The 19,000-nt window shown below is 37.4% G+C and overlaps 1 protein-coding gene across 2 annotated transcripts in view; it reads left to right on the forward strand.

The window, feature by feature from the left end:
* The first annotated feature begins 80 nt into the window (after positions 1–80).
* Positions 81–19,000, forward strand: part of rnf166 (ring finger protein 166) — a 52,331-nt gene continuing 33,411 nt past the window's right edge. The window contains exons 1-3 of one of the 2 annotated variants that reach the window (XM_084405425.1): positions 81–416; positions 12,470–12,626; positions 15,353–15,465. In XM_084405425.1, coding sequence (XP_084261551.1) covers positions 250–416; positions 12,470–12,626; positions 15,353–15,465 — 437 coding nt within the window. In that variant the 5' untranslated portion in view covers positions 81–249. The remainder of the gene's footprint in view (positions 417–12,469; positions 12,627–15,352; positions 15,466–19,000) is intronic. The other variant, XM_084405426.1, reaches the window with a different exon arrangement.

Here is a 19,000-nt window from a genome sequence, read left to right on the forward strand (position 1 = left end):
AATGTAGTTCTGTTGAATAGCCGCTCTGGGAAAATGATCGCTGTAAGAACTACAACTCCCATCGTATTGTTCGCCTAATCCGTTCCGTTAAAGCTACCATGTAATGTTTACTTCTTTGGAACAACGGCGTGTCCTCCTCGGTTAACAGTGTTGGGAGATTGCAGATGCGGTATCTAATGTCGTATAAATCACGATACGTTCGTTAAAAACACGGAATCCTCTTCGCATCGGCAGTATTAGTGGTTCGTGATGGCGATGTTCCGCAGTTTTGTTTCGGCTGCTCAGATCAGGCAACATCAGCAGCAAAATGGAGCCTCATCAGCCGCACCTGGAGAGAGTCTGGAGAGCCAGTTCTCCTGCCCAATCTGTCTGGAGGTTTACCACAAGCCTGTCAGCATCGCCAGCTGCGCTCATACGTGAGGAAACTGGCTTTTTAACATGTTCTACATCATTTTCCTTTGTCAGGCTTCGGCAGTCAAAACGATGCGTCTTTTCATCTGCTTGTGCATTTCGTGATTATACAATTTTCTAAACCGTTTTGACAAAATATAAAAACATCATATATCCGTCAATAAGGGCTTTTAGAGTTTCACTTCCAAAATGTGTGCAGGAGAACAAAGCGATATTTCATAGTGATGATGATGTCTGTTTCGGTTCATTTGAAAAGAATCATTCGAACCGAATCGCAAGCCAGACCGAATCTGTCTGGAATTCGAGTGAATCGTTCATCGACTGAGCGTAGCTTTTTGTTTTGATGTGTGCGCGTTGCTGTGGTTGTAAAATGCGTTTTCCTCGTTAGAATAGGACACTTATGATGCAAAGCTTGCTTTTGGCAGCATGGGCTTACGTGACATACCGTAAATATAAGCATCCTCCTCAAGCTTTAATTATGAAATTGATCACTGAATCGGTTCCTAAAACGATTCATTGAAACGGATGTTCAAAATAACGGGATTTCTATTCATTAAAAAAAAAAAAGTCTTGGTTAAAACGTTATAAACCAAGTAGCTGCAAAGCTAAAACTTTGATTTCAAGCAAACAAATATATGTTTTTTTTTTAATCGGACCAAAATACAAAGGTGATGGAAAGAACTACAATCCCATGAAGCATTGCGAACAGCCTAATCGATGGAGAAATAAAAAAAATACTGATTTAAAAATGTTGATTAAATAATATATTTCAAGTTTATTGCAAAATATGCTTATTTATTAAAAGTATTTTGCAGTCTTTTGGCACGTTTAGCTTGTTTCGACTCTGATTGGTGGAATTTCCTGTACAGCATTATGGGTAATGTAGTTTTTCCACCACAAATTCCACTGCTAAACATGATTATTTTAAAACCAAGTTGAAATAATGCAGGCTGACGGCTTCAGCAGAAGCAAATGCCATCGATTGAACTGGCAGAGTCTCAGCTACTTGTCAATATATGCAAATTTCATCAAATAAATGCAGCTCATAGGTTTGATTTAACAGGTTGAATACAGTAATTTGTGCTTTGGTTTCTGACATGTTTTGGTGTTTTTATGCACTGTATTTTGTGAAGAGTGAAGCTTCACCTGGTGGAAATGGGTTATCCAGGGATTGCCTTGCCCTTTCACTGACCTTTCAGAAAAAAATTAATTTTTGATGAGGGAAACGCTGTAACCTTCGCACAGCTGCTGTAAACCTGAGGATCCTTTTCTCTTTCCCTTGATAATTGATGTTTAACCCTGTAAAGCCTGACCTGTGTTTTTCTGATTATTAAATTTGATACATCAGGCTTTCAATATATATTGAGAATATGGAGCTCATATTCAAGGAAGAAAAACTAAAAGCAGCTCAATTTTATTCTGAGCAAAAATATGCAGTTTTGCTGATATTTATATGGACAAAAAATGATGTAAATAAATGAGATCTTTATAACAGATACTTACATAAAATGATATAAATATCAGTCATCTCTCTATATCTGCTAATAAAATGTCTAGTATATTCAATATTTAAGTACATTATATGTTTTGATCATAAAAATAAGCAACGCAATACAATAATGATTTAGAGATGAATAAATAAACCTTCCTCAAAACAAAAGCCTGATGATCATATTTCAGATTTAAAAAAATTATAATAAAAAGAAAATGTGATAATCAAGTAAACCTGAGTTTCTTCAGTCCAGTAACTTTCTAAAACATTATAAAAATCAGTAAAATTTCACATTAAACACGTGAAGCACGAGCTGAAGGTGGACGTTTGGATAATTATAATAATGGGCTTAGAAAAGTCTAAACTATCAATCAGACGACTTACACACACACACACACACACACACACACACACACACACACACACTTGATCATTTAGAGGCATTAGAAGTTTGTGAATATTAAATATGATACAGCAAATCTTTATAGAGTTAAAATAGATTAATGCCAAGTGAGGATTGTGTATCAGATTTTTGTGATTTTTCTCAGTTTTTTTGGGCCTGAAGAAAGTGCATTAGTTTTGGTAACTTGCGCTTACGCGGCTCTCCATGTTTCGTGTGATTGGCTGTTCACTGATGATGTCACACTGTGATTAATCACAAACCCTGAGTCGACAGAACACGTTTATACCGAGTGTTGTGAGTTTGGATTGTGTGGTTGTGTAAAAAACTCTAAACATACTCTGGAGAGAGATGAAAAATGGCCCGACAAAGAACAAGTTAAAAAGTTCCCCGTTATGAAAAATTGTATCCCTTAAAGGGGTGGTTGATTATGATTTGACTTTTCTAACTTTAGTTAGTGTGTAATGTTGCTGTTTGATCATAAACAACATCTGCAAAGTTACGACACTCAAAGCTCAGAGCAAAGGGAGATATTTGCTTTTACAGAAATCACTTTTTAAGGACTACAACAAACGGCTGGTAGAGACTACACCACATTCCTCCCGTTAGTGACATCACCAACCCTAGAATTTACATAAACCCGCCCCCTGAACACGATTTATAGATTATCATGACAGAATATGCTAATCAATGACTAGAAGATAACTACACATCAGCTTCATAAATTCATCAATTAAACAGTCACAAATGTCCTGTTGCTTCTACACATTGTCACTTCTTCTTGAGTCTCTCCATCATTGTCTGACTCCGTTTTGAACATAAAAGGCTAAAAGTTTTTGAAATGTTCAGTGCATGTGTGTGTGAGGTAAAAGGACACAAGCTGTTGTAGCTCCGCCCCCTGTGTCAGGAGCAGCAGCTCATTTGCATTTAAAGGGACACACACAAACCAACAGTTTTTGCTCACCCTCAAAAAGTGACGATTTGAACATGCTATATAAAAATATTTGTGGGGTATTTTGAGCTAAAACTTCACACACACACTCAGGGGACATCAGAGACTTATTTTACATCTTGTGAAAAGGGCTTTAAAACTCATCTTTAATCACCAAAATGACATATTTAAGTGTTTTTTCCTTGAAAAGAAATTCTTCATGCCTTAAAACATCTTGAATGTAACTCGACACCCTTGCCTCATTTAGTATGCGCGGTTCTTTGAATATGCAAATGAGCCCCGCCTCCACTCACTCACTCAGCTCAGAGATCCACTGGTTGACGATCACACGTTGATCTGATTGGTTACAAGGTAGTTTGTGACGTCAGAAACACCAGCGATTTCAAAGCGTGTGTTTGAGACTGTCTTTGGTTCACTGCAGTTTTAAGGAGGAAATACTCAGCAATGGTGTCGACTTATGAATTTACACATGCTTTGTCTTAAAGCATATTAAAAACACCACATAGACACATAAACAACATTAAAAGCTGGAGTTTCACCACAGGGGGACTTTAAGTAAAAGAAAGCGACATGAAAGGCGAAACATAAAGGCTTGAAAACGGATGCATCTTCAGGCATATTCCTCCTACTCTTGAGATGAGCACATTTCATGACTGTGTTTTATGAATTTGTTATATGAGTGTGATGTATATGAGTGTGGGCAGTGCTGTGCAAACCCAAAGACAGCATCAGAAACTCCAGCCCACATTATTTCTGGGTTTAATCAATGACAGCGATCTCACCTGCGTCTCTGGCAGGAGCATACGCTGGAGTTGGCGTAGCGAGAGAAGGATTAGCACTGTTATTTTAGTCTACTTATAAAACCATCTAATCTGTATTCGGCAGGTAGAGCAGCGGATGCATTAGATGAGAGCAGAAGCGAGGCTCTTTTTAGCACCAGCCGAGAGCAGCTTCAACTTATCATTTAGTTGCATAAAACTCAGATTTCCTAATATGAGACCCTGGACCACAAAACCAGTCACATGGGTACATTTGTTAAAATTGAGATTTATACATCATCTGAAAGCTGGATAAATATGTTTTTCATTAATGTATGGCTTGTTAGGATTTGGCAGAGATATGACTATTTGAAAATCTGGAATCTGAGGGAGCAAAAAAATCGAAACATTGAGAAAATCTCCTTTAAAGTTGTTCATTATGTTGGCGATTGTGCTGCATTCACTCACAGAAACAAATGTTTTATATATTTACAGTAGGACATTTACAAAATATCTTTACTTAATATCCTCATGATTTTTGCCATGAAAGAAAAATCGACAATTTTGCCCCATGCAATGTATAGTTGGCTATTGCCACAGATAAACCCGTGCGACTCGAGACTGGATTTGGGGTCCAGGGTCACATATTATGTATTAGTATTTACTAAAACTAGTTTGGTAAGTCGAGCATCACTGTATTCTTATGGTTAGGAGTTGTTCGAATCTCTAACCCTATATTAAAGTACCCTGGTAATCCAGAGTTCTCGCGAAAGCACAAGTTGAAGTTGCTCAGCGAGTTACTCTGGCGTCGAGTAATGATGCTCATTAAATATGCCCCTCGATCTGAGCTGCACCAATCACAGCGGGTTATCTGATATAGGCGGAGCTAAACAGATGACGACAGCGCTGTGACGTCCAAGTCATTAGTAAACAGTGCTAGATGGCTATGGAGGAACACCAGTTGTTTGAAACGGCTTTGGACATCTATAATGAACGAGTTAGCCTTGGCTTTTCATCTAAAAGAGGAACAGAAGACGGCGCTCGAATCGTTGCTTTGCAAGAAGGGCGTTTTTGCTGTTTTGCCGACCGGATTCGGCGAGAGTCTAATCTACCAGTTAGCTCCGCTAGTAGCTAAGCGATAACTTGTTGTGATTGGTCGTAGTGTTATCCAATTGCGTGCAGTGAGATTTTCAAATGCACGCTTGCTGCCGCCCCTCGAGCTGGCCGAGCTTCATTAGTCGACGCCAGACCGTTACTCTTTCAGATTTAGGTCTGGATTTCCAGGCTAATATTAAAGTCTCCCAGTGGTGAAACTCCAGCTTTTAATGTTGTTTATGTGGTGTTTTTAATATGCTTTAAGACAAACCATGTCAACATCCCAGTGTATTCTACTTGTGTTATGTACATTTGAGCAAATATGGGTCGCCGTTTGGGAATTCCACGCATAAATTGTGCAAAATGTGCATTCTTTCAAAAATAGCACTTGAAACACAGTCACAATGATGAAATCTCTCTTTTACTTCCCTTATTATTATTATTATTTTTTTTATTATTATGTGTGAAAGAAAGCTTGTCAAATCATTGTCTGTTATTTCAGACCATCAGATTTGCTAAACCCTGTCTGGGACGTTCTGCCCGTTCAGGAGGCGTTCTCTTTCCCTGATGTTTGCAGAGGTTTGGGAATAGCTGTATTCTCCTCAGGGAGGACGGGCCGCCGTCAGGCTCGGCTGTGAACGGGGGAATATGGGGGTTGTAGGGAAAGAGCCTGACTCGCCACCAGCACCTGCTTTCTCCTGCTCTCATTATGTCTGTAATACTCAACAGCAGCGCTGGAGCAGGAGCGAGTCGGCAGCACTACACACAAGGCCAACTCTCTCTCTCTCTCAGTGAAATATTCTAATATTCTTGATATCTTTAGACCAATATCTAAAGAGAAGAGTTGCCATTGGCCAGTTATTGTGATATAGGATTTTTACAAAAACAAAAGCCTCACCATTTAAAAGCATTTAAAAAAACAAAAAAAAACAAAGCATGATTGTGGTCGACGAGTACAGAAATAAACAGTAGAAATGCATGATATTTTGGCCACCATATCGGTATCGGCCGATAATGTTCATTTTTAATGTTATCGTTATCGGCTTGATAAGAAATATTCCCAAACGCAATTATAATGATGTTCTCGTTATAATTTTATGTAGCCGGTATGAACGATACTTTACTGTATTTTCTCTTTTTTGAAGTGATTTCAATCATATTTCAAGCAACTCAAAACCATCATGTTGAACAGTCGCATCTGAAGCGTCTCAGATTGAAGGAAATCCATTATTTATCAGCTCTAATATATTGGCCAATATTTCTTATCAAGCCGATAACAATAACATTAAAACTGAACATTATCGGCCGATACCGATATGGTGGCCAAAATATCGTGCATCTCTACTGTTTATTTCTGTACTCGTCGACCACAAGAATGTTTTTTTCTTTTTTGAAATGTAATTTAATCTGCATACTGTAATCAGCATGTTTTTGTAGTTTAAGGCGAGACACGGCAGGCAAAAACATCGTTTTTTTTTTTTACTGGTCAATTTTGAGGTTTTTGGATATTTGTCTTCAATAACACGTCTTCTTTCAGACTTGTGGTGAAAAAAAGTCCGAAATACACATTTAGGTCTTTATTTTACACACTTTGTCTGTTTGCGTCTGTAGATTTCTCATAAACTCAACAAAAGTTGGCGTTGTAAATCCTCCCGCTGCTCCGCGATCTCTGTCGTCAGCCTGTCATCACACACACCGTTAGGAAGCTCTCTCTCTCCTGTGCAATGCTGTCGGATCCAAATATGGTAATTTCCTTTTTATCAGCAACCAATCGTGAAAGTAAAAGGGCTGAATGCGCAATCTCATTGGCTGATGATAAATCTTTAAATCCCGTTTTCTCAAAATGACTTTTCTCTCTGAAATCTCCACTTCAGCAGCACCTCTATACACCAAACTCTCCAGTCTTGTACCTAGTTATATTATGAAGACATTTACAGAGGGATTTGTAAATATATTATTCCTAGCCTGATTTATATAACACTTTATTCCAAAAAACATGGCGAAAATCTTTTTTTGTAACCCTCTGGGGTCCTTCGTTTAACAGTCACACTCAGGACCTTCGGGTCCAAATGGACCCGGAAGGCGGGATTAATATATATATAAAAAAAAATCATATATTTTTTTTTTTGACTTGTTTTTTATAATATTTTTTCTTTTCTTTTTTGGTGTTTTGAGATAATTTTATGATTTTAATTAATATTTATGCAATAATTATGACCCATTTTTTCCCATTGAATATAATAGACATTTTTTATATATTTTATTTTTATTTTATTTTTATTAAAAAAAATGTGTGTGTGTGTTTTTTTTGTACTCTTGATGTTTTAGAGCTTCACCCCTTCACTATTGAGTCCTTTTTTTCTGCATCCTGGCTGATTTGTAGATTGTATGCACAAAAAAATTCTGTGTTTTCATATTTTTGACAATTTCCCATTTATTTCCTATGGGGGTCATTTTTGACCAAAGAGCAGAAGTGTGACGTGCTTGGATCATGACCTCAATATTTTTTGTGTGTTCACATACCTAATACCATAAAAGTCACCAAGTTTCGTAACATTCCGATGAAGCTGTGATTTTTAAAAATTCAAAACATATTTTTGTAATCTGAATTTATTAGTGTGTATGTGTATAAAAGTGTGTTTGTGTGTGTGTGTGTGTGTGTGTGTGGATGTGTCTGTTTTGCACCCTTGATGTTTTATAGATTAACCCCTTCACTGTTGTGTGCTTTTTTTCTGGATCGTGGCTGATTTGTAGATTGTACGCACAAAAAAACTCTGCATTTTCACATTTTTGCCAATTTCCCATTCATTTCCTATGGTGGGTCCATTTGGACCCGAAGGTCCTGAGTGTGACAATTTTTTTTACAACCACTTAGACTATTCAAATCCTGTCCCCAATTTTTTTGGGTGTTCATATACCAAGTACCAACAAAGTCACCAAATTTCGGACCATTCCGATGAAGCTATGATTTTTAACATTTTTTTATTTAAACGCTTCGGGTCCATTTGGACCCGAAGGACCCCAGAGGGTTAAGGCTATTGACAGTATATTCTGATTTACAGGATAACAAAAGTAGATCTCCATAAATCCCTCTGTAATTTTTTTCCCATCTAATATGTGAACACAATGAAAAAATAATTTTTAAAATGGCTACATCCAATACTCAGATTTTGTTTTTTATAATATATATGCAAATTAGCGCATATTTAATTAGATATTGCCAAATTTGCATATTTAAACATTAAATTACAGAAAACTTGTAATACATTTTTTTCCTCATCTTAATGTAGGTAATCAACTGGGAAAGATTCATGGTGATATCTGCTAGTTAAAAATTTTACCCTATTCACCTGTAGTGTCTCGCCTTAACAGCCTTAGTTTTAAAAAAAAAGGTGAATGCTAATAATTTGACGAATGCGGTTAATTACCGTTGGCTCTACGAGTTTGAAGAATATCTTGCAAACGCAATGCGATACGCTTAGACTGACCTTCACTCCGTTCTCGTGAGTCAGTCGGTGTAGTGTGAGTGTGGACAGTGATGGAGCGGCTCTCCATCGGCCCTGGATTCAACAGTGCCATAAAACACGGTGCAAAAAAAGCTCTGCGTGATTCATTGCCTTTACAGTCCCATAAACTCCTGCCTCATCCGTCAGAAAGTGACAAGGCCGTTTTCTGCTGATGCGTTCGGACCCGATCTGAGTCACGCCAGCTTGATAGTCTGATACATCAGCATGTGTTCAGCTCTCCTGAGTTCAGTGGTTCAGAATAGTGGGTTTGCATTGACGTCACGTTCCCTCAGGCGGACTGAGTGGCAGAAGAGCTGCTGAGGGACTGGATTTAACTGTGAAAACGCCAGTAAAACGAACGATTATCAGCTTAAACTAAAGGTTTGACTCGATATAGTGTTTCTTAACACTTACCCAAAGATCCGGTGATCCGAGGATATTGGCATGCAGCAGGAATCGTGTTTCCTGGCATTTGTCAATGTCAATTTTATTTATATAGCGCCATTAATCACAGCCTATAGGTTGACCGATGTACTGTATAATAAACGTAAGACAGTACAATATAATTAATTTAAAAAAACCACAATGCAATCTAATTTATATGCCCAAAAAAATAAAAATGTATATGTGTAACGACTGATTCATTCAAGAATGAGGCAGTTTGAATGGGTCATTGAATCTTTGACTCAACCGATTCGTTCAAAACGCTGAATCATTCATTAATGAAACACGTTCACTCATTAATGATGGTTCTGCTGTGATCTTTGTGTGGAAGTATTTTCGCTGCTGAAACAGAACAAAAACAGTCAATATTGCATCTAAAATGTAAGTGACTTAATTTGAACTGTTTATTGAACTGTTGTATGAAATCAGTGTCACATTTTCAGTCGTGATGGTATTCAGGAAAACATCACTCGTCGTGTGAGGTTGATTAAAGGGCTGGTGTATAATGCCCTTTTCTCAAGATGTAAAATAAGTCTCTGATGTCCCCAGAGTGTGTGTGTGTGAAGTTTAAGCTCAAAATACCACTCAGATATATTTTATATAGCATGTTAAAGTTGTTCTTTTTTTAGGGTCGTTTTGTGTCTGTCCCTTTAAATTAGGGCTGCACGATTTGGGGAAAATGTCATATTGCGATAATTGAGGTCAATATTGCGATATAATAAACAAATGGTTTCATGAGTCAACTTGCTTGGTTCTCAAGGAAAATAAATGCACACACAGATTAGTGATAATCTCCCTAAAGAAAAAAGTTCTTTAGTCAAGAGCAGTGAGTGTTTTTCTCTGTTCCCTTTGTTCTTTGATTAACTTTAGAGACAGATATAATTAGTGGCTACTGTGTACTGTCCCTTTAAAGGAATAATTCACCCAAAAATGAAAATGCTGTCATCATTTACTCTCCCTCAAGTTGTTCCAAACCTGTATGACTTTCTTTCTTCTGCTGAACACAAAAGAAGATATTTTGAAGAAAGTCGGTAACCAAACGACTGATGGACCCCATTGACTTCCATAGTAGGAAAAAAAAATACTATGGATATCAATGGGGACCAGCAACTGTTTAATTACCAACCTTCTTTAAAATATCTTCTTTTGTGTTTAGCAGAAGAAAGGAAATCATACAGGCTTGAAACAACTTGAGGGAGAGTAAATGATGACAGCATTTTCATTTTTGGGTGAACTGTCCCTTTAAGAGCAGCCGCTGCTGACAGAGATGCGGATCTCACACGCCTCATTCTCTCACGACTCACAACTCTTCACCTCCATCATAAGACTACTCTTATGTTATGAAGATACTCGACAAAAAGACATTTTGGCATAATTGTGTGTTATTGTTCGTTCAAGCTGGAAAGAGAGCTGTATTCTGGGCTGTTTTGTGCGCACGCACGATATTAGCGCGAGTCTTTCTGTGTGTCACAGTCAGGACATTCACAGGAGCGCGTTCATTTTGGCATACATGTGTGTTGTTCGTTCTACCGCGAAAGAGAACTTGATACTGTTGCGCGTCTATCTCTGTGTGTGTGTGTGTGTGTGTGTGTGTGTGTGTGTGTGTGTGTGTGTGTGTGTGTGTGTGTGTGTGTGTCAGGAGGACATTCACAGGCAGCGCTTTCTTTTTTGTCTTATCGCGCGTGAATGGTTTAACAGCATTTGCATGAATAAGAGCGGGATCATATAACACTAGCCAAAGGATGCCAAAAATTATCAGTTGCTGCGTTAATTGCGCTAATTTGTTTATTTAATATAAAATTGCAGCATTTTGCGTCATATAATCGCGTAGGCTTGACATCGCGATTGCGATTGCGTTACGATTAATCGTGCAGCACTACTTAGGCCTGTCACGATAACAAATTTTGCTGGACGATAAATTGTCCAAGAAATTATCGCGATAAACGATAATATTGTCGTTCTGAGACCATTTTCATTTAATATCATTATAATGGCATAATAATGCAGGTACACCTTTTCAACGATCTATAAACTTTTATTTCTAAAGAATATTAAACATTGAAAACGGAAAACATTTTAAATATCCAAAAAAATGAACAAAACAACCAAAAACAATAAAAGCAATGGACTCTTAGTGTCTGTTAACAAAATAAATGTCTGTTAATAAATAAAATGGATGTAAACAAAATTGCACTTCAAAAAATATTAAACATTAGGCTTTAGACATTAGGCATAAATAGTGATACATTCCATAACAGGCAAAACTGACAGTTAGGACCTTTGTAAACAAAACAAAAAAAAGCCTCAACAAGCCATATCGCACAATTTTGCATTGTTACTCCTGTTACTTTGTCAAGTGATTGTGTACTGTCGGGAAGACGGAGACGCGCTTTATTGCGTATACGCACTGAAAATACTTGGTTAGGATTAGGGGTGAGGAGTGCGTGCGTATTACACGCCATAAAGAGCGTATCATATGCACGCAAAAACTATTTTTGGCGTATAAATGGCACGAGAAATAACATTCGTGGTATAGATACGCATTTTCATATGATCGGGCTCGCTGTCGCAACTCACAACTAGCGTCTTCTCTCTCTCCCGGCAGTCGCCGCAAACAGTCCCGCCGGCGCTTTCCCACACAAAGACCATGTGACTGACAAGCGCCGCGGCGCCGCCTCCCACACAAAGACCATGCAACTGACAAGAGAGTTCACTCCTCCTATACGCTAAAGAACCGAGAGTGGTCATCCAGTCTCTTTGGTAGAGACTGAGAGAGAGAGACAGGAAAACAAACAAGCATGCAAATGGAATTATCGCGGCCGGAAAAATTATCGAGCTCATTTTTTTTTATCGTGCGATTAATTGACTTATCGACTATCGCGACAGGCCTAGCACTACTTTAAATGTAAATGAGCTGCTGCTCCCGGCGCAGGGGGCGGAGCTACAACAGTTTGTGTCCTGAAAATTTAAAAAATGTGTAAATAGAATATTGATCCAATTTATTATTAGTTCCTTTAGAAGGATGTAGTAACACTTGATTCATCACTACCTTATATTATACATTATGCATTATTAATATTTATTATGAACCTGTATATAGGCTAGTAGTTCTTAGTAGTCTTCAGTGAGGTATGAACAATAGTAGTTATTGATTAGCTAATAGTGAACTACCACATTCAACTGAGCGCTATTACTTAGTAATTTGTTAATCAGAGTTTCTTGTTAGTTAATAGTTACTAGAATGTTACACAAATATTGTTCCTGTGCAGTTCTTCATTAATGAAGGAACAGTATTATAAAGTGTTACCCACTAATCATGCAATAATTCATATATTTCAGTTGCAGCTGCAGACATGCCACACTATATACTGTGCCTGTAATGTGTGTGTGTGTGTGTGTGTGTGTTCACAGTTTCTGTGGGGATTGTCTCCAGCCGTGTCTTCAGGTCACATCTCCGCTCTGTCCGCTCTGCCGAATGCCTTTCGATCCAAAGAAAGTGGACAAATCCTCCAGCGTGGAGAAACAGCTCTCGTCGTATAAGGCTCCGTGTCGGGGGTGCAGCAAAAAGGTTAGTAGACAAATATTGTATTTCACGATTGAACCCTCTGGTGCCTCTTCGTGTGTCGGTCAAAAATGACCGAAATGTATTTTTTTTATTTCAATGAAATTTATGTACTATATTTTAGTTTGATAATGTTTTTTTTATTTAATATGTTGTATTTTTAGGGGATTTTATGGTACTAAATAATATTTACGCTGTATTTATAATCCATTTTTTTAGCATAGACCTGAAAATTAAATTTCTAACTTAAACTTGTTGTAAATCTTGAATGCTTTAGAGTGACAGACTGAAGTTTGATCTCTTTTCAAAGACGACACTTGGCAGATTATTGCTGAACAGAAAAAAAGTTTTAAAAAGTAACAGAATTTAACGTTTATTGTTATGAAAAATGTGCAAAAATACTATTTTCAATTTTTATATGAAATATATTATTTTCAAAAACATATTTTACTCTAAAATTGTGAGAAAATTAAAGCCATAAATCTAAACAAGTTGTGTTCCACATTTGAGGTTGATATCTCAATAAATGAGCTTTCAGTGAGATGTTGTTCGGCTGCAGTACCAAACGCTTCCACTAGAGGAAACTCGTCCCCCGTTCATTTCCAATGCGTAATTTTTGACTGCAAGTGTGACTCTTTTTTTTTTTTTTTCAGGACCATTTAACCTGTTCGAATCATGTTCATGCTCTTTTTTGCTTTTTTTTTTGTTCACATTGCAAGTGCCAAAACCTTTACCACGTTTCGTCTATTCCAATGAAGAAAAAAACTTTAACTGTCACCCCCCCCCCCCCCCCCCCCCCCCCCCTTCTTGAGAATATATGTGAAAATGCACTACACTCTAAATGACCCAATCTGGGTCAAATATGGACAAAGCCAACCGTTGTGTTAAAAAATGTAATTAAAAAATGTAAACCAATGGTTGGGTTTGTCCATATGTGACCCAAACATGGGTTGAAACAACCCATTGTTTTTAGTGTATCCAAACTTAAATGGTTGTAATTCAAGAATGTTTTGGGATATTATTGCTGAAGTGAAAACACTTCAAAAAAGAAAGAATGAAAAAGTGATTTGCTGTAAATCAAATGTACTGTACTAAACATTTTTTATTTTATATAAAATATATATTTTTCAACATAAATTTTACTCTAAAATTACTATAAAAATCAAAGCCATATTTCTAACCAAGTTGTGTTCCAATTTTGAAGTTGATATCACATAAATTGAAGAATTTAATTTTGTTTAGGCGCTTTACCAAAAAGATCCACCGGGTATCTCCCACATTCCATTGAATTTTGTTTAGCGCATTTTCCTGTAACAAATTAATACATTTCTGTCCACATACCACTTCTTCTTTTACCCCTCTGTGTGAATGTCCTGACGTCTAGTAGAGTATAGAAAAGCAGTGACAAACGTGCTCATCTGAGGTAGAGTGTACGTTGAAACCTGTAACGTGGAGAATGGCGTATACCCCGGCCTTGAGATGTCCTAAATGAGCTTAGAGAGACCTCTAAACTGTGGAAGCATATGGGTAGCAATATTCAATTTGAAATGCAATATGTAAAATGACAATGCATTTCTGTATTTACATTTGCATTGTCATTTTGCATATTACATTTCAAATTGAATATTGCTTCCCATTACATTTCCTTTTATTATGTTTATTTTGCAGGTTTTTTTTTTTTGCTCACTGTTGATTTGACACGGCGGTTTTGTAGATATTTTAGTTTTGTCAAGTCAGCAAAACATGTTTGCTGGGTTTAAAAACATGACCAGCAAGGCTCACATTAGCACTTTACAGTACAGTACATTAGAAATGGCTAGTTAAATGCCCTTAAAGGGATAGTTCACTTAAAAATGTCAATTCTGTCATCATTCTTATCTTCATATCATATCTTCCTTTGTGTTCAGCTGACGAAAAAAAAATCATACAGGTTTGAAACAACTTGAGGGTGAGTAAATTATGACAGAATTTAAATTTTTAAGTGAACTATCCCTTTAAAGGGCTGGTATAATGCCCTTTCCACAAGATGTAAAATAAGTCTCTGATGTCCCCAGTGTGTGTGTGTGAAGTTTAGCTCAAAATACCCCACAGATATTCTTATATAGCATGTTAAAATCGTCACTTTTTGAGGGTGAGCAAAAACGCACCGTTTTTGTGTGTGTGTGTCCCTTTAAATGCAAATGAGCTGCTGCTCCCGGCACAGGGGGCGGAGCTTCAAGAGCTTGTGTGTGTCCTGAAAATTTCAAAAACTTTTAGCGTTTTTATGTTCAAACCGAAGTCAGAAAGATGGAGAGACTCAAGAAGAAGTGACAACATGTAGAGAACGTTTCTGAATGTTTAGTTGATGAATTCATGAAGCTGATGTGTAGTTATCTTCTAGTCATTGATTAGCATATTCTGTCTTGATAATCTATAAATCGTGTTCAGGGGGGCGGGGTTTATGTAAATTCTAGGGTTGGTGATGTCACTAACCCGGGAGGAATGTGGTGTAGTCTCTACCAGCCGTTTGTTGTAGTCCTTAAAGCGATTTCTGTAAAAGCAAATATCTCCCTTTGCTCTGAACTTTGAGCGTCGTAACTTTGCAGATGTTGTTTATGCTCAAATAGCAACATTACACACTAACTAAAGTTAGAAAAGTCAAATCATAATCAACCACCCCTTTAATCAAGGTGTTATTTGTATTAAGCTGAAGTTGCTCACGTGGCTCTGTCATGTCTCTGTGAATGTCTCAGGTCACCCTGGTCAAAATGCGGTCGCATATTTCATCTTGCACAAAGGTTCAGGAACAGATGGCCAACTGCCCGAAGTTCATGCCTGTGGTCCCGACCTCACAGCCCATTCCCAGGTAAGCGTCAGGGGTCATTGCAGGTCATTGGGATTAGATCATATTCCTCAGGTGATTCTACATTATAAGCCTGCCTTATTTCTCACATTATTGTTACTTGAAAAAATATGCATTGCATTTTTATTATTCCGTACTATTTTTAAAAAACGAATTAATTGCATCCAAAATAAAAGTTTGGTTTACATAATATATTGTGTGTGTACTGTGTATAATTATTTTGTATATATAAATACACGTATGCATGTATATATTTCAGAAATATTTGCATGTTTATACTGAATATATATTCATAAATAATTTATATTAATATAAATATACATATTTTAACAAACCCCATCTCTGCATAAACTGAGTGTGTGTTGCTTATAACGTTCATCTGAGAACGTAACGTGTGTGTCATTTCTCCAGATTTGTAACGTAAATCATTGATAAACCTACGCCAACACAGGAGAATACATCAGTGCTTCTAAATATACAAACTGTTGTTTATCACGATTTCACATTAAAGTTTAACCCCTCGCTCTGAGTTTGCATGTTTTGAAGTCCACATGAAATTACAAGTGGTATTTCTATCATACAGAAGTGTGATTGTATTTAAAAGTCCCCCTGTGGTGAAAATCCAGCGTTTAATGTTGTTTATGTGTCTATGTGGTGTGTTTAATCTGCTTTAAGACAAAGCATGTGTAAATTCATAAGTCGACACCATTGCTGAGTATTTCCTCCTTAAAACTGCAGTGAACCAAAGACAGTCTCAAACACACGCTTTGAAATCGCTGGTGTTTCTGACGTCACAAACTACCTTGTAACCAATCAGATCAACGTGTGATCGTCAACCAGTGGATCTCTGAGCTGAGTGAGTGAGTGGAGGCGGGGCTCATTTGCATATTCATAGCACCGCGCATACTAAATGAGGCAAGGGTGTCGAGTTACAGTCAAGATATTTTAAGCCATGAAGAAATGTTTTCAAGTAAAAAACAAACAAAAAACATTTAAATATGTAATTTTGGTGATTTAAAGATGAGTTTATATTATTATTATTATATTTAAGTGTCAGTCAGGACAAGCAATGGAATTACGTCAATCGAAACGTGTTGCACTGCTCTCGTTTTGGACGGTGTTGGAACTGCGTTTTCTTTCTTTCCCCCTACATTAAAGCACAACCAATCCCACAATTCCCTCATGCAAACACTGCCTTATGGCTCATGCTCCTCTAAAGCACTCAATGCTCTTCGGGACAACAGTCAGAACGCTTTAAAATATGGATCCAGGACACGTTTCACTCTTAAGAGATACTCGTAGACACACACACTAGTGTAGGTATGCTTAGATCTAGAGACGTCAAACTGATGTCAGAAGTTTTGCAGACAGGAATCCGATAAAAGCCCAATCGGATGACTTCAGGTTATGTGTGTGTTTCTCTTCCTGTGCTTCAAAGGAAGAGTTAAGAACGACAGAGCGGGAGGAGGATAAGAATTAATTAGCTCTTCAAAGCAGAGCATGTTGATGAATTCCCAGTGTGTGTCTGTTGCATCACGGATATTTATCGTACTCTTTGTGGAAACATCACACACATATTGTAGAACTATGCCACCAATGCAGATTTCTGTCTCACACCGTGTCCTAACCAGACGCAATGCGATAAGATTCCAGTGACAAATAATGTCTGTCCACACTAGACGCGACGTGACTGCGAGATGCGTCGAAATCAATCAAAACCCACAGCCAATCAGAACAGCGTGTGGGCGGAATCAGACAATCAGAACAGCGTGTGGGCGGAGTCAGACAATCAGAACAGCGTGTGGGCGGAGTCAGACAATCAGAACAGCGTGTGGGCGGAGTCAGACAATCAGAACAGCGTGTGGGCGGAGTCAGACAATCAGAACAGCGTGTGGGCGGAGTCAGACAATCAGAACAGCGTGTGGGCGGAGTCAGACAATCAGAACAGCGTGTGGGCGGAGTCAGACAATCAGAACAGCGTGTGGGCGGAGTCAGACAATCAGAACAGTGTGTGGGCGGAGTCAGACAATCAGAACAGCGTGTGGGTGGAGTCAGCCAATCAGAACAGCGTGTGGGCGGAGTCAGCCAATCAGAACAGCGTGTGGGCGGAGTCGCGCGGCTCCAGAGAGTAATCTTGACGGCACTCGCAAGAAAATGGATAAGTAACTACAGGATCAAATTTACAAATATTACACCGTTTAAACATTATTAAAAATACATAGGCTGAGTTATTAAACCAATCTTTGTCAAAGAATACACTTGTTTGTTCACAGTTTGAACGTTCTTGTTTCCATTTGTTTAATTTCAAGATCTGAGGTGAATTATCCATTGTTGCTCTTACAGCTACAAAGCTGGAGCACTAAATGATATTCAGAGTCACATGACACGCTTTTAACATTAAATAAAGCACATAAACAGTACCTGAGATTATCATCGCCACACTTTGTGTTTGTTGTTCCAGCGCGACGTCGCAGAAAAGTAGAAGCCGTTTCTAAAATATAATCGTCGCGTGTCGCCGTCGCGGCTGGTTAGGACAAACACTCTGATTAACATGGGAAAGAGGCGTTTTATCGAGCGTCGCGTGTAGTTAGCACACGGTGTCAGTGCCCAGTTTTTTATTTTTTTATGAAGGTGAGGAAATTCAAAGAGTCCAAAACGAATTTGAGTTAAAAGTTCTAATCCAAAGGCATTTAATAAAAGAATAAACGGTAACACTTTACAGTAAGGTTCGTTAGTTAACTAACATGAGTTAACAATGAGAAATACATTTGTTACTGTATTTATTAATCTTTGTAAATGTTAGATAATAAGAATCCAGCTGTTCATTGTTTGTTCACAATGCTATTAACTTATGTTAACAAATACAACCTTTGATTTTAATAATGTATTAGTAAATGTTGAAATTAATATTAACTAAGATTAACTAATGCTGTAGAAATATTGTTCATTTTTAGTTCGTGTTAACTAAGGTAGCCTGTATACATAAACAAAAAGCTCACCATTAAAAGCCATGTCCTCAACACTTCAACATAAATCAAACATATAGCCTACAATACAGTAGCCTAGTTTGAACCAGCGTAAGATTCCTTTACTTTTAAAATTAATTTTACACTCCTATGGCCAACTTTCTTTATTAAAAAATGGTAACACTTTATAGTAAGGTTTAATTTTGTTAGCATTAGTTAACATGAAACAACAATTAATGAACAATACTTCTACGACATTTATTAATCTTAGTTAATGTTGAGCTCAATTTTTTTATAAGACATTTTTGAGATCCAAAGGTGTATCTGTTAACATTAGTTAATGCACTGTGAACTGACATGAAGACAAATATTTTATTAACTAACAAAGGCTATTGCTCTCTGTTAGTTCATGTTAGTTAATGCATTAACAAATGAGCCCTTATTGTGAAGTGTTACCAAAAAATCTATTGCCTAACAATTTTTTTAAATTAAATAATTAAAATAAAATACCTAAATAATGCAAACAAGTCATTGGATAACATTGGGCTGAATATAAAGAAACAAAATGCATG

The sequence above is a fragment of the Rutilus rutilus genome (genome assembly GCF_951802725.1).
Source record: "Rutilus rutilus genome assembly, chromosome: 3".
NCBI lineage: Eukaryota > Metazoa > Chordata > Actinopteri > Cypriniformes > Leuciscidae > Rutilus > Rutilus rutilus.